This window comes from Mesocricetus auratus, unplaced genomic scaffold (genome assembly GCF_017639785.1).
Source record: "Mesocricetus auratus isolate SY011 unplaced genomic scaffold, BCM_Maur_2.0 Super-Scaffold_2245, whole genome shotgun sequence".
NCBI lineage: Eukaryota > Metazoa > Chordata > Mammalia > Rodentia > Cricetidae > Mesocricetus > Mesocricetus auratus.
This window is the reverse complement of record NW_024429180.1, coordinates 5,487,636-5,513,436: the sequence shown is the minus strand read 5'-3', so window position 1 is coordinate 5,513,436 and position 25,801 is coordinate 5,487,636. Positions and strand designations below refer to the sequence as shown.

Here is a 25,801-nt window from a genome sequence, read left to right as displayed (position 1 = left end):
CCCAGCAAAATGAAGAGCATGACTGAGGTATGTGCCTGCAATCCTGCGGTGGGATACCGCTAAAGAGGGCATACCTGTAAGCCGCAGGCTACCACCATGTACTGGAAAGTCAAGACGAATGTGCACACTGGAAAGTTAAGATGGATGGGCACACTGGAAAGTTAACATGGACGGGCACACATGGCTAACTAGTATTGTCTGGGAGACTTAAAATACTCCCCCTATGACAACTAAATGAGAACATCTGCAGGGAGAAGCCAGGGACAGGGTGGGGTGGAAGACTTCCCCGAGCAGGAATACAGGACACAGCATGGTTGAGGGACCACTCTCACAGGTCACACTGCACCGCACAGGGCCACCGAGTTACCCGACGGCAGGGTGAGGCCGCCGCTCATGTCATTGTCATTCACAGATACTGAATGAAGCAGCAGTTGCCACTTGAGAAAAGGACTCCTCACCTGGCTGGCCTGTGTTTCCAACCACGGAAATCAGCTCTTTCTTAGTAAGTTAGAAGACGAGCAACTTGTCCTTTGATAGGACTAAGGTCCTGTAAGACTCCCAGGTCAGACGGAAGTTCATATTAGAACTAAAACAATAAGTTATCTAGAAGAAAAATATTAAACTAGCACAAGCGTTCAGAGCACTACTAGTTCATTCTGTCAAATGTTAAGATAACATACCTTGAGGACAGAAAGTCTTGCCAAAGTATATCACTTTCCATGACCACCGAACGCTCTCACTTTGACAGACCCCTCAGGGTCCTCCCTACACAACTTCAGAAAGACAGCCTGGCCACAGACCAACAGACAAAGTTATCAGGTTAAGTCACACGACACTCCTAGCTTTGGAAAGGCCAAAGCACTTGAAGATTGGCAACTGCATATTGTCTAAATACAAAGAGGTATAGTTCACACTGAACTACAATTAATTTAAAATAAACACAAACTCTGATCTGAGAATCATGAATATAATCACAGACACAGTCAAACTTTCCCCAATCCCCTGAGCAGGCCCACTGCCTCAGCCAATCACCTTTACCCAAACCCTGAGCAGACCCACTACCTCAGCCAATCACCTTTACCCAATCCTGTGAGCAGGCAGGCCCACTACCTCAGCCAATCACCTTCACCCAGTACCCTGAGCAGGCCCGCTGCCTCATTCTCAATCTGCACAAGCTTCATTAAATACATTCTGAGAAGAAGCTGAAGTGTCTGCAGAGCTAACACCTTAGACAGAGCGGCGATGACCTACCTACAAGGGGAAAGCTGAAGTTAACACCTTAGAAGCTGGCACAGAGAACAAGTTCCCTCCTTCCCACCAGCTCTCCTGTCACGGGGCTCCAAAGTTAGTGAGGACCAGCAGGTCAACCCAGAGCGGATTCTTCTGGAGCAAGAAGAGGATCCTAACATCAGAAGCTAACCACCTTAGCTTGGCTCGGCATTCGCAGGCCAGCCATCTCAAAACCCACTCCTCAGAAATCAGCTCCAAGGGGGAACTGGTCCCCATTCTTCAAGCCAGACGCAAAGTCAGGAAAGCCACCGCAGACTGGACCATAGATATGGAGGGGGAAAGAAACGCTATGCACCGTGTACAAACACGGTGCAGACTTACCGCCCTTTGCTAAGTTAAATCCTACAATGGCCCTGAGCCAAGAGAGAGAGAGGCAGAGAGAGACAGAGACAGAGACAGAGAGAAAGAGGAGACCTCACCTTGACTAAAGCAGCTCTCTTTATCCAACATGGCTCTCTCTCACACAGAGGCCAACGAACAAGCCTCATGAGATCTGAAGCTGGACAAATCACCCCTCTTCTGCACCCCAGTCAACTGGTAAACAAGGGACACCGGTGTCTCTGTAGTGGGGACAGCAGCTCACTCTCCAAAGGGAGTGAGTACAGTGTCCCAACACCAGTACACCCTTACCAACGCTGCGACAGCAAATAAACGACAAGGCATGTCATCGCGTGTGCATGCGTGTGGTGCATGCGTGTATGTGGAGACCAGGGAGGGGGACACCGGGTTCGTCACCAACTGCTCTCCACTTTGCATACTAAAGCATGCCTGCCAGTGAGCCCAAAAGCTGCCAATTTGACGAGTCTAACTAGGAAGCCTGCCCAGAGGTCTCCTGTCTCCATCTCCTGAGTGCTAAGGTTACAGTCAGGCCAGGCCGCCACTCCACCTGGCCTCGGTGTGGGGTCTGGGTAGCTACACTCTCCGAGCCTCATGCTCGCACATCAAACCCTTTATCCACCAGCCCACCTCTCCAGATCAACAAGCCATTTTTATGTGAGACCCATCCCGTGAGGTCATTCAGTACCAAAGCACAGTGATGAGCAAAATGGTCATCCTACTTCTCCTAGGACCACGGATTGGGCAGTGAGGCCCAGGCATGGGCTACAAACACCTGCAGGAGGGTCCTTCCAGAGCCACACCTCGGGCCAGCTTCAGCCCCACAGAAGCCGTCCCCGAGAGACGGGGCATCCTACTGGTCCTCCTCAGCAAGGCCGACAAGAGGAAATTCATCTCTCCCACGTCCCTAGAGTTTCAGGCTAAGTCCCTGGTTTGACCCCAGCAACTCTGGACTTCACAGAGATACTTCCGGGATAATTGTACCAACAAACTAATTCCTTTAGGAGGTTTGCTTACAGTCAGGTAAGCAGAGCTACCAAGCCAGATCAGATTTCCCGAAGGCCAGTTCCAAAGTGTCAACGGAGGAAACGGGAAGAAAATCCAGGCGATCTCACTGCACAAGGGCTCTGATGACCTGGACTCGCACCTGACCTGTGTGATTATGCTGTCCACGGTACAGTGGCGATGAAAACTCCTAAACATTTACGGAACTAAGCGGCATCTAGGAAGACTAAAATCTGGACAACGTATAGAGACATTTCAATATTCCCCAGCACGCTACAAGTCTGCCACAGACATCATGATGATGACGACAGCCGTTTATACCCCGAGCCAAACAACAGCAGGCTTCTCTAGTGCGGTTTGAAGTGTCTCATGACCAGGTCTAGCCAGACGGTCCTAGAGGGCCTTGAACCTGCGTTCAAGCCTCCTGCTTGCTTCAGCCTCTTTCGCACTGAGAACGCAGGTGTGCGCCACAGCACCCCCGCCCATTTGCAGGACTCTAAGTGACAGGGCCACGTTCCCGGAACACTTCCTGAGGGGAGTACTCTGGGGGGAGTTCGTGTCTCGTCGAGGCGGTGCCGCCGGCGGCGTGGCCGCTTACCTTCCGGTAAATCATGTGGCACATGGCGACCCTCAGCTTCATCCCCGTGCACTGCACGTGGTAAAAGTACAAGTGGTGCAGGATGGCCAGGATGAGCGTGCATACCGACAGCACCGCCGCGTAGGCGTAGGCTGCGTGCAGGGCCGCCGAGTTGTCGGGGTCATACGCCTCAAAGTACTCAATGATTTTCCCTAGGAATATGGGCTGGACGACTCTGGTGCTTTCCTGAAAGAAAAACAGAAAGAAGAGAAAACACTCATCCTTCACTAGAAATGCAAACCACGCCAATGTCTTTCTCAACGCAAGCTTTGCTTCAACACGCCCCCTCGCCCCTGACCTAGGGGAAAGAAAACTGCTTCCATCATTACTACAGCAAATCAGCATTCTAACCTGAACTCGAAAATCCCATAACACATCAGTAAATCGGCTTTAAAAACAAGCATCTGGCAGGCTGCCAAATAAACCCTGGCTGAAAATGAATAAGAAAAAAAAATCAATAGTGGCCGATGGGGGAAAGGGCTAGTAATTTGCTTAAATACAGGCAGGCCTTGATCCACCCTGCTTCCTGTGACCCCTCAATGTCCCGCCCTGCCTAACAGGAAGCGAAGGTTCGGTCTACACACATGCCAGCTCTTGATCCACCCTGCTTCCTGTGACCTCTCAATGTCCCGCCCTGGCTAACAGGAAGCGAAGGTGTGGTCCATTCACACTCAAGCCCCCTCCTCTGCTGTTCCAGCCTTACCAGCTAATCCGCTTGAGAAAACAAACACAGGACAAAAAAAAAAAAAAATGAATGTCCCAATCTTCCCCAGCTCAGGCTCAACGCACCCCAGACCTTCTGCTGGGCCTCTTGTAAAGGTGCAAGGCCCCCAGGGAGACAGGTGTAATATGTCTCTACCCCCTAGACACTGAAGTATGCCCAGGGTGACTGCTGCCTTCACTGAAACAGCCTAGAATGGACAGCACAAATGGTGGGCTGAAAACTAACAGCCCGGGTGGTTGCCCGCCAGTCTTACAGCACTGGGATTTGACTACAAATCAGGGTCAGTAATGTTCTCTAAGGCAGAAGTCAAAGTCCTACACCGGTAAGTGAGAGGCCCTGGGGAAAGTCACTTTCTGTCTATGGAAGAATGTGAGCCCTCCTGTGCGACAGGTAGTCTCCTGACTCAGAGGCCACTCACTCCCCTTAACCCACTTCCTCCCTGCAAATCTGCACAGTCCCCCCTCCCCCGTGGAAAAAAAAAACAAAAAACAAACACTCACTGCAAATCAAAGTCATTAAAAGTAAACACACAGGCCCATGCCACTTCCTCCTCTTGGAGGATGAAAAGGCAGGCTTGGAAATCTTTCAAACACTTGACTTTGAACAGCTTTCCCTTCCAAACAGCACAGGCACGCACGTTTGCTTCTGAGGACGATTTTCTATCCAAGGGAAGTGGGGATCCGAACCCATACACAACAGGGAAAGAGAAACAAAAAGCTAAAATGTCTTCCCAAAGAGCTGGTCCCCAGTCAGCACATTTACAGGAGACTCCCCAGTTCCTCAAATGACACCAGATCTTACACTCTGTACACACACACACACACAAACACACACCATTCTGCTTTTCACAAGGTCATGGGAGTTCTGTATATTACATGCTACTCAATAAAAGGTCTTCACAGATCTACAAGAATGACACCAACTGACATTAAGGCTACCTTAAATGCCCTCCCATGATAATGAGATTGAGGACTTCCTTATATGCCATCATAGAACTCTCATCCAGTGGCTGATAGAGGCAGAGGCAGACACCCACAGCTGTGAACCAAATTGAACTCCTGGAACCCAGTTGCAAAGAGGAGTGATGAGCAAAGGAATCAAGACCAGGCTGGTGAAACCCACAGAGGCAGCTGACCTGAACAAAGGGGGAACGCATGGACCCCAGACTGATGACTGAGAGACCCGCATGGGAATGATCCAGACCCCCTCCCCCCAGAACCTGGATGTCAGAGAAGAGGCCTCGGCAATCTGTGGGACCTTGAAGAGTAGATCAGTATTTATTCCTGGCATACAGATGGACTCTGGGAGCCCATTCCACATAGAGAGATGCTCTCTCAGCCTGGACATATGGGAGAGGACCTAGGCCCTGCACGGGATGATGTGACAGACTCTGAAAATCCCTCATGGAAGCCTTTACCCTCCCTGGGGAGTGGGGGGGGAGAATGGAGTGCAGTGGGGGGTTGGGAGGATTGGGAGGCCGGGAGGGAGAGGGAACTGAGAGTGACATGTGTAAAAAGTTAAATTATGTATGTATGTATGTATGTAAATGTGTATGTGTATGTATATGTATATATGTATGCATATGTATCATGGAACCTGATGGAAAAAATAAATAAATACAAGGTCATGGGAGTTCTGTGTATTACACACAAGGAGGACATGCTACTCAACAAAAGCATGACAGTCAAGGTCATCAGACCCCAAGGACTCCGAGGCTCTTTGTTGCTTCTATCCCCAGTGACATCTTTGAAGAAGCACAGAGAACCAATTCCAGAGTACCTGACACCACGGTCTGTACAATGGCTGTGCAGCATTTACTAAGATGAAACCCCCAGGGTTTTACCCTGACAATCAAGGAGGCCAGGCTGCTCCTGTGGGGGGGGGGGGAGACCTAGGCCCTAGGATCAGTCATGACAGCTGGGTCAACAGCACACTAACCTGGGCCCTCCACCAGGTGCCCAGGAGCGACTCGGACCATCTCATATCTGCCTGATGCTCTGAATGAAGTCGTGGAGTTATTGTCACCTCCTCACAGTCCTGACAGGCTGTGGCTCACAAGGAGTGAGCGTGCCAGGGAAGACTGGGCAAATTCAACCAAAGAAGTGGCCAAGGACAGTCAGGTCTCCGTTGCTGTGTTTCAGCTGGGACATGATGTCTAACAGTCCCTTTAAGTACACGGGCTCCTAATGGGTAACACGGCTTGTGGTCGATGCGTACCCTCCTCCCATGGACCTGTCCTCTTGATCCCAACCCTCACCTAGGAAGAAACCATGAAGCAACTACAAAAATACTTATGGCCACCGGGCGTTGGTGCCGCACGCCTTTAATCCCAGCACTCGGGAGACAGAGGCAGGCAGATCTCTGTGAGTTCGAGACTAGCCTGGTCTACAAGAGCGAGTTCCAGGACAGACTCCAAAGCCACAGAGAAACCCTACCTGAGAAATAGCTGTCTTCAAGGGCTCAGAGGCTGGGACACGGCCTAGCACCACTTGAAAGAAACAAACAAACAAAAAAACTTATGATCAAACTTTTTAACCGAACAGAATTAAGCTTTCTGGGAACTAGAGAGGTGAAGGTAAAAATGTAGCCGGGTACGTGTTGACGACGTGCCTATAATCCCAGCATTCAGAGCTAGAGGCAGGAAAATACCAGTTTGGAGCCGGCCTGAACCGCGTAGAAGAGTCTGTCTCCAAAGGAAAGAAAAAGGACCCACCTTCATCTTAGATTCTTTCTGTGCCCCACCAAAGAAGCTCCCTGCCCTCTGTAACCTCCGAATTCTCAACTGAAATCTCATGGAGCTTTAAGAGAGCAGGACGATCCCTCAAGGCGCCAGCACCCCAAGTTCCGCGGGCGCTGTTCAACCTTTGGTCCACGCTGTCATCAACGAAGCTCTGTTAGAACCACACAGTCGAGCTTCCCAGTCCCCCCACCCCCACTAAAAAAAAAAGGAAAAAACAATCACACACACGAAAAGTAGACGTTTTAAGTAAGCGTATGGCTTTGTGTTGGCACAGCTATGCGCCGCAGTGGTGATAGACCCTGTGTCCCAGCCTCTGAGCCCTGGAAGGCAGCCATTTCTCAGTGGAGATTTGGTGAGTGGCCTCCACGATCTCGGCACTTGGGCAAACCGCTTTGTCCTGCAGGGTAACTTACTAAGGAGCTTGATGGGACATTGTCCACACTGGGGGACGTGGGGGGACTCCTGCGTGCTATCTTAGGACCCGAAACACTTGCTGTCCGGTTTCCCAGTCCCTGATCTGTGTGATGGAAACAAAGCGTAGGAAACTGAAAAGACCCTGGAAGAAAACCAGGCTGGAGGGAGACCCGCATGCGGCAAGGAATGAGCTATGGGGGAGGCGGCGGCGGAGGCGGCGGAGGGCAGGCGGGGACTTTAGAAAGGAGGGACAAGGGACAAGGGTTAAGTGGAGGAGACTGGAGACAAGGAGCACAGCACATCCGGGGGGTCTCAGAGATGATGGGGGGGCTTCTATCCCGACTGTGCCATGAGACCGCGGAGATGGGCGTAACCCACTCATGCCCAGATTCAGATCCCAGGGACAAAGCGTGTGGGGCCTGAGCTCTCCTGCCAAAGGAGGTTCCTGAAGGCAGAAACCAGTCCCGGTGAACGACACTATTGTTTGCCCTGCCCTGTCCCTGTGTCTGACTGAGTCTTAGGACGCGCTGTGTGGAAACTGCAGGGCCTTAGCTGGTTTCAGTCAGGACTGCTCCCATACAGACAGTGTGGGTCAACACAGGAGTACACAGGAACCCAGAACCTACAAGCTTCAAAACCACACAACAAAGCACTTGAGCTCAACACAGCAGGGAGAAGTCAGGGTGCAGGAAACACTGTGTTCACCAAAGGGAAAGGTGATTCATCACCGGCTTTTAAAGTGACCTCCAGCCATCGAGATGGCTCACTGGGCAATGGCGCTTGCTGCACAAGCACGGTGACCTGAGTTTGACCCCTGGAGCCCATGGTGGAAGGAGGGAACTGACTGCCAAAAAAGTGTTCTTTGACCTACACACACACACATACACACACACACACACACGCTCATACTCACACACTCATATACACACTCAAACTCACATGCACATAGATGACACATACTCACGCTCACACACTCACACAGAGACACACTCACACACTAATGCTCACACACTCACACACACAGGCTCACTCACACACACACTCTCATACTCACACACACTCATATACACACTCACATATACATACACGACACATACTCACACTCACACACTCACACAGAGACACTCACACACACACGCTCACTCACACACACTCTCATACTCACTCACACACTCATATACACACTCACTCACACATACTCACGCTCACACACTCACACACAGAGACACACTCACACGCTAATGCTCACACACTCACACTTGCAAACACACACAGACACACACTCATATATACACACTCACATATACACATGACACACGCTCATGCTCACACACTCACACAGACACACACATTCACACACTCACATAAACACACACTCACACACAGATACACATACAGACCATGCACACACTCTCTCACACACACACACACACGACTTAACTGAAATACAAGTATCTCTTAAAGGAGCATGGGAAGGCAACAGAGGAGACAAGAGCAGCTTTCTTTAGAGATTATCTCTTTTCTGGGTCAACAAAATCGCTCCTGAGCCCCAGCGGGGAATGTCAAAGGACCACTCACAGTCTGAAAACCATTCAGAACACAAGAAGTTAAGAAACTCTCTTGATTTTTTTTCCCCACGCATACTACACCTCAGGGTAAACAGAAGGCTATCCAGGGCAGACTTAGCCATTGAAGGAAGACTACAAACGGCAAATGAGGTGGAAAATCACTGCCCACGCCACCATTTTGGAGCTGTCTACCCTTGACCGTGAACATCTCCTAAGAGCACACATGGGAAAACAGTGCAGGCCGGGTCCCCGGTAGCGATGGCATGCAGCACCAGCCGCGGATGAAGTCCCCCTGCCAGTGGGGCGGAGTCAGGCGCACTTCTTATCTACAACTCCTCCCGTCTGGAGGAGAAGGAGGAGAACGTGTTCCGTGACTCAGGAGGAGAATGCCATCGGGGCCAACCCAGACTGTGGGAACCACCGCTAGACAAGCAGCTCAGTGTGTTCACAAAAGCCACCACAGCGAAGGTAACCGCAGAGTGAAGGACAGCCGGGGAAACAGAAGCAAAAAACCAGCTAAGTCAACGACGTGCACCTCGTGGGAAACCGGTGCTGTGGAGCTGGGCAGCCAGTTAGGGGCACACACACACACACACACATGCCTATGCCCTCTCCTGGTGCCTGCTGTGGAACCGGGCAGCCAGTTAGGGGCGGGCACACACACACACACACACACACACACACCTATGCCCTCTCCTGGTGCCTGCTGTGGAACTGGGCAGCCAGTTAGGGGCGGGCACACACACACACACACACACACACACACACACACACGCCTATGCCCTCTCCTGGTGCCTGCTGTGGAACTGGGCAGCCAGTTAGGGGCGGGCACACACACACACACACACACACACACACACACATGCCTATGCCCTCTCCTGGTGCCTGCTATGGAACTGGGCAGCCAGTTAGGGGCGGGCACACACACACACACACACACACACACACACACACACACGCCTATGCCCTCTCCTGGTGCCTGCTGTGGAACTGGGCAGCCAGTTAGGGGCGGGCACACACACGCGCGCGCGCGCGCACACACACACACACACACACACACACACACACACACACACGCCTATGCCCTCTCCTGGTGCCTGCTGTGGAACTGGGCAGCTAGTTAGGGGCAGGCACACACACACACACATACACACACACACGCCTATGCCCTCTCCTGGTGCCTGCTGTGGAACTGGGCAGCCAGTTAGGGGCAGGCACACACACACACACACATACACACACACACACACACACACACACACACACGCCTATGCCCTCTCCTGGTGCCTGCTGGTACTGTACTCATGGTACACATAATTACAAGAGATGATGTGTTGGGTGGGTGGGTGGGGTGGGCGGGAGGGCGGGCGGGCGGGCAGACGGGCACCAGCTACATTGGTGCCTGTACTGATAATCCCAACTATCTAAGCTGACCTGGGGTTAGAAGAACCCTCGAGTCCAAAAGCCCTAGTTGGCTATGCAGTACTCAAATTCATCAATAAAATGTAGGTTAAAAAACTCCCAGAGGAGTTCCGCGTGCTTTTGAGTCACCAGAGAAACACACAGTGCCACGCTGAGCTCATCCTTCTACTACATAAAACCCGAAAGACCAATGAGCAGCACAGAGAAGAGATCACAAAAAAAACCAAGAAATCAATTCGCAACATCAACTACTAAACCACGCGTGGCTCATCCCATCTGGCTCAGGAGCGAGCCACAGGGACGGAAACGCGATGGTTCACAGTGACCGCCAATCCTACCGGGCACGGAATTACCCAGGAGATATACATCTGGGCACGCCTCTGAGGGATTTCCGAGTGGGGAGACCCGCCCTGAGTGTCAGTGGCAACATTCTACAGACCAGAAACCTGGGATGAGTAAGGAGGACAGGCCAGGACGCTGACATTCATCACTCTGTTTCCTGGCTACGGATGCAATACGACCACTGCCTCCTGTGCCAGGGCTATATGAGCTCTTCAAACCGCGAGCCCCAGCAAGCACTTCCTTCTTCAAGTTGCTTTTGCCGAGTACCAGAACTCAGCCAAGAGTAAAGGGAGCATACGCAAAAGTCACAATCATCATCAGAAGGCAATTCCTTCTTGTGTCTTGAGACAAGGTTTCGCCAGCCCAGCCGACCTGAACCGTCCCCTGGTCTTTCTCAACCTCCCACCTATTTGAGAAATAGGCATGTGCCACCACACCCATCGGGACATGAACTCTTGAAACGCATCCAGATCCTCACTAGCTTCTCCGCCAAAAATCATCAGCATCAGTGGGCCAGTCTGTGAAAACTGTTCGTACTGGAACGCACGCTTCTTGATTGAGTGACAGGAAAAAGAAAAGGGTAAATCCCAAAAGTTTTCCTTGCGGGACCCAAGTGACTCGTTGCTCCTCGGATTTCAGTGCATCGGAAGGCCTGCTAGTTGTCACAGCAGAGACACAAAATCAGTGTGAGCCTCCAACTCCGGTCACCGTGTCCGGCAAAGGAATTAAGCAGTCTGGTCCAGTATTAGGCCATAAACCAACTAGGCAGCGCTCTAAATACAGCCCCATGTAAAAGCTCTAACGGGGAAGGCGTTCTTTTCACAGAGGATGTCGAACATGGGTATGTGAGGCAGCCCAACCTCAGAGACAGGACTCCGGGTCCACCTGGACACCCTGGACACGCTGACCCCACCGGTGACCGCCACTTTCTAGTACCTCGTGGAACTTTCTGGCCCCAGGAGATGCTGTAACTCGGAACATGTCCTAATGGACAAATGTGCATGTGCCACTAAAGCGCCAAGGCCACCTTGGCACCATCATCCCAGGGCTAAAGTCAAGCAACCCCCCACGAGAGATGCTAAGGGCAAAGTTCATGACCTCAGGCCAGCCTGGGTCCAGACAGTCTGGGTTCACCTCAGAGCGCCTGAAACGAAAACTCAGCTCTGGCCGGGCTTTGGTGGCACACGCCTTTAATCCCAGCACTGTGGAGGCAGAGGCAGGCGGATCTCTGTGAGTTCGAGGCCAGGCTGGTCTGCAGAGTGAGTTCCAGGACAGCCTCCCAAACAATACAGAGAAACCCTGTCTTGAAAAACAACTCGGCACTTGTTGGGGGAGGTGCTGCTCACAATAAGAAAACCTCCCACCTCACCAAACCCCTAAAAGGAATAAAATTAAGATCGTGTACAAAGGGTTCAGACACAGTCCCTGGTAGGCTGCATTTCTCGAGCACATTTCTTCCATTACTGAGCGGCCGGCACCCAGGTCAGGATGCTCTCACAACGACGGCCTTGTAACTCCAGCTCTGGGGAAGCCACCCTCTTCCTCTGGCCTCCTCAGACATCCCAATACATGTGGCATGAACACGCGTACGCATAAATAAAAACGCACATAATGTTTTCTCTCTTAAACACACCACCAGGGAGACAAGGAAGTCACACAGCCAGATCTCCAGGATCCCCTCCAGCAAGCCACTGACGAGCACGGGCCCTGTCACCTAGGCAGGAGACTGTCTTACCGAACAGCCCTGAAGGGTCCCGCGACTTTTCTCAGTCAATGGTTTATCGGTGAATGGCCACTTGTAGCTACTCTGCAATCCCGAGCTAGCAAAACTCAACCTTAGAGCAGCAATCTGTTCCACAGCAAGAACTGATGCCCAGGGTGAGTGAGCGGCACAGAAGGTCACTGGAGTTCAAGCTGGACCGCGGCCTGGACTAGGTACAGTTCTCAATGTGCAGCCACTGGGAAGAGGACTCCCGGGCTCCAGTGAGTCCTGGCCTCTGGGACACCAGGGTTAGCCCAGGTAAATGGCATCAAGTCTTATTTACCTGGGCAGGGGAAGTTGACAATACCGTCCCCAGGAAAGCATTTATTGGACTTGGCATAGCGAACTTAACAATTACTTGCCGGGCACTGGTTATTCTGGGCTCTGATCCAAATGCACTTCTTCGAAACCACAGGACATGTCTCCTCAAGTGATCAAAGACGACTCTGTGCGTCTACAGCACCGGCCGGACACCGGCGTTACAGCGGGTTGTACGCGACACTGCCGGCTGCCTTTGACACTGGATTCTAAAAATGCATTTACTGTGTGTGTGTGTGTGTGTGTGTGTGTGTGTGTGTGTGCACCTGAGTGTAATGTATGTGCACTGGGCATATGCTTGAGTCCAGTGAAGATGGTGTGAGATTCCCTTGAACTGGTGGATGTTTGAGAGCCACCACATGGGAATCAAACCCCAGATCTCTGCAAGAGCAGTGAGTGCTTTTAGCTGCTGAGCCGGAACACTGGATTTCAACACTCAGAAGAAACGGTAACACCCTTCACCTTCAGTCACCTGAGCACCTCCCGCCCCAAAGACACACCCAAAGACACGCCTTAATGAACTCCATCACGCCCCTTCCCTGAGCTCGACACACTCTGGAAGCTCATCTGGCCTTGTCTCCCTCCCTGCTGGCTCCCCTCAGCTCGACAATGATCGCAGTCCTTGTCCACCCACTCAGAAACAGGTGCCGGGATGTAACAAACACTTACCTCTATTAACGTAAAAATTCCCAGAACCAGGTAAGATTTCCAGTAACACCTTATGATCGCCCTGGTTAAGGAAGGCTTCCGTGCGTCCTTCTTGGCTCTCAGAAGTTCTTTATCCCAGTACCTACGATAAGACAGAAGCTGAGTCAGCAACACCATGCGCGGCCATTGCGTAAAAGAGAGAGCTTACAGGAGGCCGGACAAGTGTTTGTGGCAGGGTTATCCTGAGGATGCTGTACTAACAGTGGCTAATTGTCCCTAGGGACCCAGAAAGATGCGTGAGGCAGACTTTGTTGCACCAGAAAAAAAAAAATGAGCCTCAAGGGGGAACATCTCAGGGAACAAGTTACTGCTGAGCTTTGCCGGAGTACAGCAACCTCCGTAGGCAGAGAAGGCACCTGCTCTGGTGTAAACCACCTCCCAGGTCAGATCTCAGACACAGAGGGACTGAGGAGCAGGCTCCTCCAACATCTACCAACACAGCCTGTCTTTCCCCAGGGAGCTCAGTCAGGCCCAGCCAGGACAACCTGAGGGGAGCAAGGCCTATGGCAAAGCAAGGGACCTAGGGAGGCCAAGCCCACTGCCAGTCACACACCGCACACACATGGCTCCGTCTTCTTCCCTCCCCTTCTCGTCTCTGCACACACCGGCCCGCTCCATCTTCCCTCCCCTTCCCTTCTCTTCCGGCTCCACACGGCTTACCCTTGCAGCTCCTCTCCGAGGTGCTTTGAGCGGTCTTCTGGAAGCACCGAGTACATGTCATCTTCCTCCAACCTCCGCGTATGGCCGGTTTTAAACAAGGGGTTGAGCCACCTGTTAAAGAGTCAAAGGGATGACATACTCAGAACGGCATGCTTGTGTCTAAGTAGACTCCCACCTTAGACCACATACGCACACACACACACACACACACACACACACACGCACGCACGCACGCACGCACGCACGCAGACGCTGTAGTTCTACACACTGGAAGACCCTGGAGGCAGTGACACCCCAGCCAAGGAGAGCGCTCGGACATCCAAATAGCCCCACCTTCATTTCTTAATGGCATCCTCCCTTACGAAGACCACGGCTCCTTTAAAAGGGCTGATCACAAGGGGCAGGAAAGGTACTAGATAGACCTCAATTGCTCAAGGAATATGATGACAGGGCCAAGGATGGGGAAAAGCTAGGCAGAGGGGTCCTACTGGGCGAGTCCGGGAGGGCCTGGGAATCCAAATCAGTAAGACCGGCAGTGCACTATAACCAACGAACAACACAAGAACCCGGAGTCCTTAGCAAGACACGAGAGGGAGAGCTCCTGCACAGAGGGCACAATACAGTTAGAAAGTCACCAGCAGAGATGGGGGTGTTGTAGAGTAGCAGAGAGCTTGCCTAGCATGCACTGGGCCCTACACTCAATCCTCAGCCCACCATCTTCCCCCAAAAGGAAAGGACGACTACCAAGAGAGGCTGGGACCCAAGGCACGGTGAGAAACGGGGTGTCCTACGTAGCTGTAGCTGCCAACCTGACTCACCCTACAGTGACTCAGAAGGGAGCCTCAGCAGGATGGCCCAAATCACACTGGACTGCGGGCACGTCTGTGAGCGGATCGCCTTGACCCTTAACTGACGCCTGAGGGTCCAGCTCCGTGTCGAGAAGTGTCATTCTGTCAATGGGCGGTCAGGGCTGGCTATGCAGCATTCCTCCATGGTTTCCCCTTCACGTTCCTGCTTGAGTTCCTGACCTGATTTCCCTCGGGGATGGGCGCTGCGGTGACCCGGAAGTGTACGCCAAATAAACCCTTTCCTCCAAGTTGTCCCCCCCCCCCCCCCCGCTCAGAGTGTTTTATCGCAGCAGCAGAAAGAAAACTAGAAGATGGGGTAATAATACAACTTTTTATTATCTTTGTACAGATTTTATTTTTTTTCAAAGGAAAAAGAGTAACTAAGCAAGACCTCCCCCCTCCAAAAAAAAAACCTCATTTAAATACCTTTATCCTTTTTTACTAGTAAAACCGAAGTAGTAACCACCCAGTAGGAATCGCTTAAATAATGACACGCAGAAGTCACTCAAGGGTGCACATGACTTTTTTGATGTTGCAGGATAAGGACATTTCCAGGACCAGACAATACTAACCCCCTGAAGCAGAGAGCATGTTCCTCTTGTTGACTGACTGACTGACTGACTGACTGACTGACTGACTGCTTGATTGATTGATTGATTGATGGATGGATGGATGGATGGATGGATGGATGGATGGATGGATTGATTGACTGCTTGATTGATTGATTGATTGACTGCTTGATTGACTGCTTGATTGATTGATTGATTGACTGATTGATTGCTCTAGAATAGTACAGACACAAGCTGGGCAGCAGGGGGGGGCTCCATGAACGTTGTTGACTCTATAAGCCATCAGGACACAGTCTCAGAAACTGAGCCCTAATCTTTGCCAACTCCAGTTGCTTGGTTCCTCCAAGGAATCTCAGTCTAGAAGCAAGGAGACAAGAGCCTTTTTCCAGCTCTGGTACTGGGGACTCAGCCCCCTCCCTGGCCTCTGTCATCTCCCCCCCCCCACTTCTATGAGCTCATTTCCTCCGTCACCTGTCATGACATCTTGAGGCCTCTGTATCTTCCCTAAAACATACACCCATCAGTGAGGCTTACCACTAGCCAGCTATGGAAACCTGCTTGGTCCTTTATTCTATGGTTGGAGCTGGCTGGTGACCAGTGCCCCGGGAACCACTCTCTAGGGAAAAGACTGGGTGTGGGAAACCCTCCAGCCTCAGAGTCTAGATGCGGCTGCTTTCCGGCTGTACGGCTGCTATCCCACAGGTGCTCAGTCTCCCCGCCTCCCCCCCCGCCGCCCCGCAGTCCCCCAGCCTGGGGCAAATGAAAGGACACCTGGAGATGCTTCGAGGATCTGCTGTGGTGTGGGGGTGGCTGTGGACCATACCGAGTCCCAAAAGACAAACACCAGCCACTATGGTGGTCTGACCATGCATCCAAGGGAGCCCAGCACAGTCACTTCCCCACCAAGACTGCATCAGCCCTCCCCGGCCCCCACCCACAGGGACAGTCTGTCAGCTTTGTGGTAAAGCTTCGGGAGGCGGAAGAGGGATTATGCGTCTGTCCCTCTTGGGCAACTCCATGTGGGTCCTTCCAGAAGGCTTTGATAAATGCCAATTACTAAATCAAGAAAAGATCTTCCATCTTGGCTCTCAGGCCAATGTCCTCTTTGGTGGGCCTGGTTTAGAGGGGACGGTGTAGTCTGGGAGGCCGCCGTTCAAGGGGGTTCTGCAGGACAAGGTTCTCAGTAGCTCCGGGGAGCAAAGTGTGCAGTGCTCAGGACCCTCCAAAGGAGACATGTGACTGGGAGCTATGACAGCTCCCCAAGACTATGGCATACATACATCCCAAGGGCTCCCAAGGCAAACGGAAGGTTCTAGGGAGCTCGGGTGTCCCTGCCCTGTCCACCCTGGCTGACACCCTCCCCAGGGAACACTGGTCACCTTGCCCGCCCTGGCGCGATGTAGGTGGGCTTCCTAGGCAAGTCTGAAACGCCGCCCACACGACCGAGCTCTTTCTTCCAGTAGAGCATCTAGTATTTTCTGGTCGGTACTTCTAGGTGGAATTCATCAGCATTTTCTCAGGCTTAAAAGGACTCGTCGTGGTTTGCGGTGGGCTTTTGTTTGGTTTTGTCTCGAATCAGCAGGTAAACACAGACTGGAGAGGAAACGGAATGGTGGAGAAGGCACGTCCGGAACTTTCCCACGAAGCTGGCCCAGAGAAGTGGCCAAAGGACCACTCGGAGTGCACAGGCCCCGAGTTCAAACCCAAGAACCAACCCCTCGGAGAGAGCAAAGAGAGGGGAGCAGGAAAATAACACTGGTAACCATGTCCAGTGAAACCGGGCAGGGAACTACATTTGTGCCATACGCAGGGACGTTAGAGACAGGGATGCAGCGTCACATTAAGAAATATAAGCTCAAGGGACTCAAGGTTTCCTTTAGAAGATGCCACAAATTGACTCTCGCAGGTTCCCTCGCGACCCAAATCTCAAAAACACAGACTGAGACAGGGGGTTTAATTTGTCTTTAATCACCCGTGTAATAAACTATAGACGGTCACATGCCACATTATGACACTCTGATGAACAATAACTGATCACGCTACAGCAACCCCTAGGACTTTACAAAGCCAAGTGACACCGCTGGCCACCTTAACGTACGCAAGCACACACGGTTACCAGGGCGGCAAAACTGCCTGGTGACAGTTTCTCTGAACGCATCTCATGCTTAAGCAACGGCTGGTTACACACGGAGACCCAGGCCGACCGGTGCCTTGAGTCTAATTTCTCCCTGGGGGAATTTAGACAACAATCCAGGGCCGCTGTCAAATGAGCCGCTCTTGACTCCTGTGCTCCCAACAGTCCTCCTCCCTGGCTCAGCTGATGGTGCGGGCAGAGCCTGATGCAGAGTCCAACTCTTTCATAGCAGCCAGCACCCCCCCCCACACACACACACACGCTACTCACAACCCCTGCTGGGAACACAGTGGCTGGTGGGATGGGCGCACGGTCGGCAGCTACCGGGTGGATGGCATCTTGCACAGCACAGATGGGCAGATCATGTTGAGCAGTGGGCCCAAAGCGTGACTCATGGGTAAGTCAACCTGAGACGCCACCCTCAAGTCCAAACACAGGAAGCCATTAGCTCAGAGACAGATAGCCGCCTGGATGGCAGCTGTCCACTCCATTATCTCAGCCCTCGGGCAATCACTCCCAGCCGGCAGGAGGGTCTCTGCAATAAAGATGCTCACCCAACGGTATGGGTGTTTTCCTTAGCGATTTGTCTGGCCTTCACCTGGGCTCGAACACACAGTGTCCATGAACGCCACACCTACCCAACATGCGGGCAAAAGAAACAAACCCTAGTCTCCCAGAGAGCTAGTTAATTCTCTCTCCTTTTCCTTCCCACTCTTTCCTCCTTACTATCCCGACGGCCATTCCCACTTCTCTCTCCCTCTCCTACCTGTGACGGAACTAAATTCTTACTTCATTACTGGATAGCTTTGGATGTGTAGACCAGGGCATTGGATTGGGACAGCTATAGACACTTGGTAGCTGTTGAGTTAATCCTGCGCGCTCTCTCTCTCTCTCTCTCTCTCTCCTCTCTCTCTCCCTCCCTCCCTCCCTCTCTCTCTCTGTCTCTCTCTCCCTCCCTCCCTCTCTCTCTCTGTCTCTGTCTCTCTGTCTCTGTCTCTCTGTCTCTCTGTCTCTGTCTCTGTCTCTCTCTCTCTCTCTCTCTCTCTCTCTCTCTTTCCCCAGTGAACCAGCCCCATATTTCATGTACCTTTCAGAAGCCGAGCCTAATAAAGCCAAAGCTACAACCTATTAGAAAGAAAAGGCTCTCCTCCCTGGTAATAAACACACAAAAAGGAACAGACCTGGTAGGGGAGATAGGCTCTGTTGCGGGAATCAGGTGATGCAGTGTCTGTGCTCACGCCTATAAAGGTGACCAGGGCCACAAGTTAGGTGAGAATTTGCACAGCAAAGAGGGGTGAAGACACCTAGGATGTCAAACTTGCAGCCCACTTAAAAGGCGTGTGCCTGAGTCTCCTAAAACTAGTTTCACATCTGAGAGAGAGAGAGAGAGAGAGAGAGAGAGAGAGAGAGAGAGAGAGAGAGAGAGAGAGAGAGATGTGTGATGGTGATGGCGCATGCCTGTAATCCCAGCACTTGGGAGGAGGAGGCAAGAGGTCTGGAATTCAAATATATCCTTGGCTATATAGTAAATAGGAGGCCAACTTGAGCTACAAGGAACCCTGATCAAAAATAAAATAAAAAGAGACTTCTAGGCCAAAGAGATAGCTCAGAGGGTAAAGTTCTTGAAGCTAACAATTGAATTTAAACCCCAGAAACCACATAAAGGTGGAAAGTAAGAAGTTATCTCACAAAAGCGGCCCTCTACACATGTCATGTATGCAGGCACATGCGCACACACACACTCACACATACAGAGACACACACTCACAGAGACACACTCACACACACACTCACACAGACACACTTACACACAGAGACATACTCACAGAGACAGACACACACTCACACACATATTCACACATACAGACACACACACTCACACACAGAGACACACACATACTCACACACACAGAGACACAGACACACACTCAAACTCACACAGAGACACACACACTCACACACACACACGTTATGATGGTTTGAGAAATTGCTGATACACAGAACAGCGCATGGCAGAGACCTCATACCCGCAGCCCGAACCTTCCCCTCCTGGAAACAGGGAAGCAGAAAAAGAGAGAAGTCCAGAATAACCCTGAATCCCACCTCTTTGAAAACCATCTGCAGCTGCCGCTTGGATCTTAAACAAAACCTAAGCCCCCGGCTTAGCACCAACGTGGGGGGCAGAAACTGTGAGGGGAGGAAGTTGGGTTACTGGCAGTGTGCCCTTCCCTTCCAGGAGTTATCAGAAGCCCCTTTTCTCCTCTCCCGCTCCCAGCCACGAGTCAACGGTCTGCTCTAGCTCCCCTCCTTGGCCAACAAACGCACTGAGCCATCCCAGACCCAAAGCAACGGGCGCCGGGCACAGAAAATGCAGCCTCCAAAACTGTGGTCTCAGCTAAGTAAGCCCTCTTCTCTGGGCACGCTGGCTGTCTCCGTCGTGTGTTACAGTCACAGAAACTTACACAGCCCTAAGCCCTGACTCCTGACCTTGGCATCCTTAAACCCTCACACAACCATACAGTCCTCGGTTCCTGTGTTCCTGGGGATATGTCTCTGCTCTCCACGCCCCACAGGCAGGGTTAGCATTCAGCCCACACCCGAAATGGCTGCACTGGAAGAAAGGGCACTATTCAAAGTTCAGGTTCCAGTCTTCACATTAACATAACCACGGAAGAGCTAAGCCCCCTTCCACTGTAGGGAACACACTAGTGTCATCTGGGTAGAAACAAGGTTCTACCGGCAGAATTAAAGCAGGCTTTACCTCTGCAAACACGCACTGTGCACTGCGGACAGAACGTCTCAGAATACTACCTCCACGTTAATTTACACGTAACTTCCTGTAATGGACATAACTGTATCAAAATAAAAAAAAAAGACACCTGACTCACACAATCACACAACCGCCTGCTTGTTCCACGTTCCCCACACGCGCCCTGGATAAGGGACTCAAATTCTAAAATGCCCAGACGTCGCTGTCTCTCGTTTGGAAGCCCTACCCTTCACGTAGCTGCTTCTCCCTTCCTCGGTAAACAGGTTTTGGAGACCCCCTCGGAGCCATCCAACCACCGTCGTCTCTAGAATCTCGTATCCAAGTCATCTGCAAACCTGTCGCTTTGCCCTGCAGAACAGCCACACCAGCCACCTGGGGGGCATACCCTTCCCCTAGCCCACACTTCAGATTTCCCACTCAGGGAAAGCATTTGAAAAGGCTACCACAGCTCCCCATGTTTAAAACAACAGCACGAAAGTGCCAGGAGGTCCAACAATTTCACACAGAACACACTGGGCACGCAAAAGGCATGCACTTGCCCAACACCTGAGCGAACATTCTGCCATTCCTTAGTTTATACTGATTCCAACCCGGAAAACCACTGACAGTCTGTGGTACAGAGCAGAACAATCGTGACAGAGACGGAGCAGCAGAGGCTTCCCCGGGGAGGTGTCCCTCAGCCTGGAATGTACAGGAGCGAAAAGAGGCGAAAAGAGGAACTCTGTACGCAGATGCTTGGTTTCTGGTTGACCGGTGACTAAATGTTGCCGGGGAGGAGCTGAGGCAAACCCCTACCGTCGGCTTCCCCTCTGGCATGCCGGTGAGCTGGCTCTGACCACACCTGCCCACTCAGTAAGCAAGAGAATAACCAAACAAACACCCCGCCACCACCAAGTTCGCCGGGCCTTCCTCATCACCAAGTTCCCTTCCTGGTGGCCTGGCTCAGAGAGTAAAACCCTGCAGCAGTCCTCACTCTCCGGCCCTCACTGAGCACAGATGTCTGTGAAACCACTCCGTGTGTGTGCCCCTACCGCTGGGGACAGCGAGGTCAGCTGTGCTGTCTCAGGGCGGGACACCGCTCCGCCTCGATGGACTGGGTCCGTTCCCAAACTACATTAAACGTGCACATAAGACAGCTACCAAGTTGCCGTCTTTCCCAAAGCCTTCCCAAAACCCAGCTGCTGGGGGGGGGGGTGTGGGGGGGGGCTCGTCTGTAATCCCCGCACACGGGAGGAGGTGGTGGCAGTAGGAACCAAAATTCAAGGCCATCTTGGACATACCTAGTACAAGCCCAACCTGGGCTACCCTGACTCAAAGCAAACAAGTAAAACAAAGCCCAAAATCCTCCCGCTTCCAGGAGACCTCCTGCCCGGCGTGTCCTGAAATAAAGAAGCCCCTCCCTGAAGCCCCCAGGCCTGCTCTCCCTCTAGCTGTACTCCCTCCCCATGGATCCTCACGTGCTATGCAGAGGTTTTAGTACAGGGCTGGTTGGCTCTGGTGATTTTGGCCTGTGATGAGGCTGTAGAATACAGCTCAACAGGAGAGTGTGGCACTCCAGGGTGGCCAGGAGAGGGGTAAGGACAGATGTCCCTACCCAGGGGCTGCGGGGCCTTCCCGGTCCATCTGAGTGTCACAAAAGTAAAATGAAGAATTAATTACACGGGCCCAGTCTGGCTGCCGGGGTCACGGGATTGGGACTGGATGGGGGAGCGAGGTTCCTTCAGACTACCAGGCCGGGTCTTCTAAGAAGCAGGCGGCACTTGGCTCTCACTCTCTCATCTGAGGCCAGATGATACGGGACCTGCAACACCAAAGTGCCACCAAGGTCCCAACCCGGAGACGCTGGCTGGCACTGCCTGTTTGAATCAGATACTTTCTTCCAAACGATCACATCTGATCCCCCCCATAAGGCGTGACATGGCTGTAAGGCTCCAGGCAGTAGGCTGGGCTGCCCTGTCACCGGCAGAATGCACTCAGGCAATACTCCAGTCAGCCCAGGGTTCCATGATTGCATAGTGTGCACGCAGGTGTAAAGGACCCCTTTAAAAGAGAGACCCCCGCCTACTGACGCTCTCTCTCTTTCCTGACTCTTCTCTCTCCCCCCCACTCTCATCTCTTTCTGGGTCTTTTCCCCACTGGGGCAGACAGGGCTTTTCCTGTCCCCCTCTTCTCTTCCGTCCTCTCTGTCTCTCTGTCTCTCTGCCTCTCTGTCTCTTCACCTCTTTTCTCTTTCCTTCCCCCCCTTTCCCTTTCTAATAAAACTTCTCACTTAAGCTCTGTCTGCCCGGTGTGTTTGTCTCTCCACCTGGGTCACCCTGACCTGCCATGGGATCCACCAAGGTTCCCTCTGACTTTGTCATAACAATGATCCTTGCTTCCAGGTTCAAAGGGGAGGGAAGGAAAAGGAGGGAGAGAGGGAGGGAGGAAGAGGGAGGGAGGAAGAGAAGGAGGGAGAGAGGGAGGGAGGGAGAGAGGGAGGGAGGGAGGGAGGGATGGAGGGGAACAAAGGGAATAGCCTCCTCAACCATGTGAGCATTTGATGCCATTCAGTGGGATTTGTGCACCAAGAAGCACAGAGGAGAGCATGCCTCACTTGGCTCCTGGGGATTGGACCACAAGCACGCAAACATGTAGCTCGCATCTGTCTAATTGGAAAGATCCCTACTGCAGGCTCATCACTGCCCCTCGACCATCGTTCCATGGGAAATAAACAGACATCTATGCACTCAGTTTAGCCAAGGCGATGTGTATCTGCCGTAGCCCCAACCGGCTTTTCTAGTCACAGCAAGATCCGCAACTCACAGCCAATCTGGTTGCCAACTTGTGCCAATGACAAGCCTTGATAGGCCCGCCTCTGCCCCCGCCCACTGGGCTTCTACCCTCTCCTTTGTCCTTGGTTAAGATTTCAGCGAAGGTTTCCGCCACATCGTGCTTTGCAGGTCGTAGCAGTGGAACTGAGCAGAACGACAGCGTGTCCCCGCCCCCCCCCACACACAGACACAGACACAGTCCTACCCACTCTCAAACACACACACACACACTCACAGACACAGCCCTGCCCACTCTCAAACCCCCCACACACACACACACAGCCCTGCCCACTCTCAAACCCCCCCCCCCACACACACACAGCCCTGCCCACTCTCAAATCTCAGCATCTCCAGAGAGGTCTGCCTCCTCTTGCCACAGACTACCGGCATTGGCACGCCCACGTCTCGCAGCCTCCGTGGTGGCGACTTCAGAACGCTGTACACGCTAATCCTGGACAGATGTGTGCCCAGGTGTACTCACCACCACGATGTCACACAGTTACTTTCTCAGCCCCAACGTCCTCGGTGTTTGGACTTCTTGTCTCTCCTTTACTCCCTGGCCTAAGCAATCGCTCAACTTTGTTTTGTCGTACCCAGAATGTCACAGAGTCAGACTCCGGTAGGATGTAGCCTTTTCCACGTGGCTCTGCTCCCTTTAGCAGCACTGTATTTAAAATCCGAGGCTGTGGGCCTTCTGTCTCGAGCGTCCCTTTATCAGCAGGTTCTACTCTGAAGCCAGCAGCCTGTGTACCCATTCGCCAGCTAAGCATCCTGGTTGCTCCCACGTTTGGCCATCATGAATAAAGCTGCTATAAATGCCTACATGCAGGGTTTTAAACCCATTCGGGTAAAACATGCTCCCTTTTATTTATTTTTAAGAAAAATGCTAGGCTACCTTCCAGAGCCGTGGATCTGCATGCCCACCAGCAGGGAACGTGAGTGTACGCAGCTCCCTTTTCCCCTGACTCAATCTCCGCTTCAAGTCCCGGCTCCTTTGGGACCCCTGTGACCTCTGGCCTCGCCCTTTAGCAAACCCCTCCATCCTTGGATGCACTGGGAACTTGGGTAGCATTCACAGAAACACGGGGCACAGCTAGGACTGACAGCACCAACGGGGGGAGGGGCTCAGACGCACACACACAGGGGAGAGAGGGCAGTGTGGGTGTGCAGGGACTGAGGTGATGATGCGGCCACAAGCCGGCCACCACCGGTACCGGGAGCTGCAAGGACTCCCATCAGAAGCATTGTCCCTTGCGGATCCTTCCAGAGACAGCAAGGCCTGCCTAGGCCACGACTGTCGATTTCCTGGTCCCCAGAACTGTGTAGAGAAGCTCTGGGGGTTTTTAAACCATCACGAGTGCGTGGTCACTTGATCTGGCAGCCTCAGGAGACTCAACAGAACGCCACTGTGTACCTCCCATGAAGGGGGAGGGCGGCACGTGAAAGATGACGTGGTCTGCCCAGGGCCACGCCGCTCGAGTGTGATGCCCTGCAGGTTCTGATCCACACCGTGAGGCCGGGGCTGGAAGTCCAGGTGCCTTCCTCCGCCAGGGAGATGGGAAATTAACCCTTCGGCCACGGGCCCTGAGGCAGTGTTCACCTCCTGGACTCTGGCTTTTCCAGGCCGGGCTCCCAGCTTTCCCATCCTGCCTCTAGAACGTTCTCCAAGTGGGTGGGGAGGGTTTGGGGGGTAAAATCAAAGGGACTAGAGAAACAGCAGGAGTTGGAGGGGAAGGAGGTTATGCAATGATGACGTTGCTTGGCCTTTAACCCTGGCTTCTCTGAGGCTTGGGAATTTCCCAGGTCAGAGGGGCCTCTCGGGGTTTACACTAACAAGGTGACTCAGAGCGGCTCCCTGGAAAGTTTATACTACGGTGACTACTGATGGAGGCTGTCCCGGAAACACCAATCATGCAACCACAGGCATGGCTTTGCCAAGCGCTGTCAGCCCAGCCTCTGGGACTCAGGGGGCCCGAAGACTGAGATGGATTTGGTGACGCCTGCAGAAGGAAACTCCAAGTCAGTGAGGCTTTTATGAGCTTTCCCGGCTGGCAACGCTCTGGGCATCACCGCGCGCCAATGTGCCGGTAATCAGCATGTACGGGAAGCGGCGTGTCCCAACGCCATGGGTTAGGACCAGGGGGGCTGCCCTCTGCAACCCTTCTGCTGACTGACTCCAAATGGTGTCCACCTGCTGTAGAGAAGTCACAGTTCTGCATACAGCTCTTCCCTGAGTCCTGTGAGACATTCCTGCTGCAACCGAACAGGGTCACGGGAGGTCTTGAATTTATAGTCCATGAGCCAGAAGCGTGGTGGTTTGGGGGGGGGGGATCCAATCACACAAAGGAGTTCTGAGGGGAAGAGAGGCTTGAGGCACGTGACTGGGGACTCTGGGAACCGGGGTCTCCTGTTATGTCACTTCTGACATTTGCTAGCCAAAATGTCAACTCAACCTCAGACTCCTCTGCTCCGACTACCTCATCCCCTCATGGCTCCTCTGTGGGCACCTCGGGTAGGTGTGACGCTGCAGGCCTCAGCACCGTGCCTACCAGCCCATGCTGTCCCTGTGAGAACTTCTGTCCCAGCACAGAGAGGAAAAGGCACGTTCTGGGTTTGAGTTTGCTTTGTATTTTTGTTTTTCTTGTTTTGGTTTTGGTTTTTCATGACGGGGGGTTTCTCTATGTAACAGCTCTGGCCATCTTGAAACTCACTTTACAGACCACGCTGACCTCAAAGTCACAGAG

At 52.6% G+C, this 25,801-nt stretch overlaps 1 protein-coding gene across 1 annotated transcript in view; it reads right to left on the bottom strand.

Annotated features, from left to right (window-relative positions):
• Abcc4 (ATP binding cassette subfamily C member 4) overlaps positions 1-25,801 on the bottom strand; it is a 197,369-nt gene that overhangs the window by 146,903 nt on the left and 24,665 nt on the right. The window contains exons 2-4 of the mRNA XM_005079412.4: positions 13,927-14,037; positions 13,228-13,348; positions 3,230-3,454 (exon numbers count right to left, since the gene is read on the bottom strand). Coding sequence (XP_005079469.1) covers positions 3,230-3,454; positions 13,228-13,348; positions 13,927-14,037 — 457 coding nt within the window. The remainder of the gene's footprint in view (positions 1-3,229; positions 3,455-13,227; positions 13,349-13,926; positions 14,038-25,801) is intronic.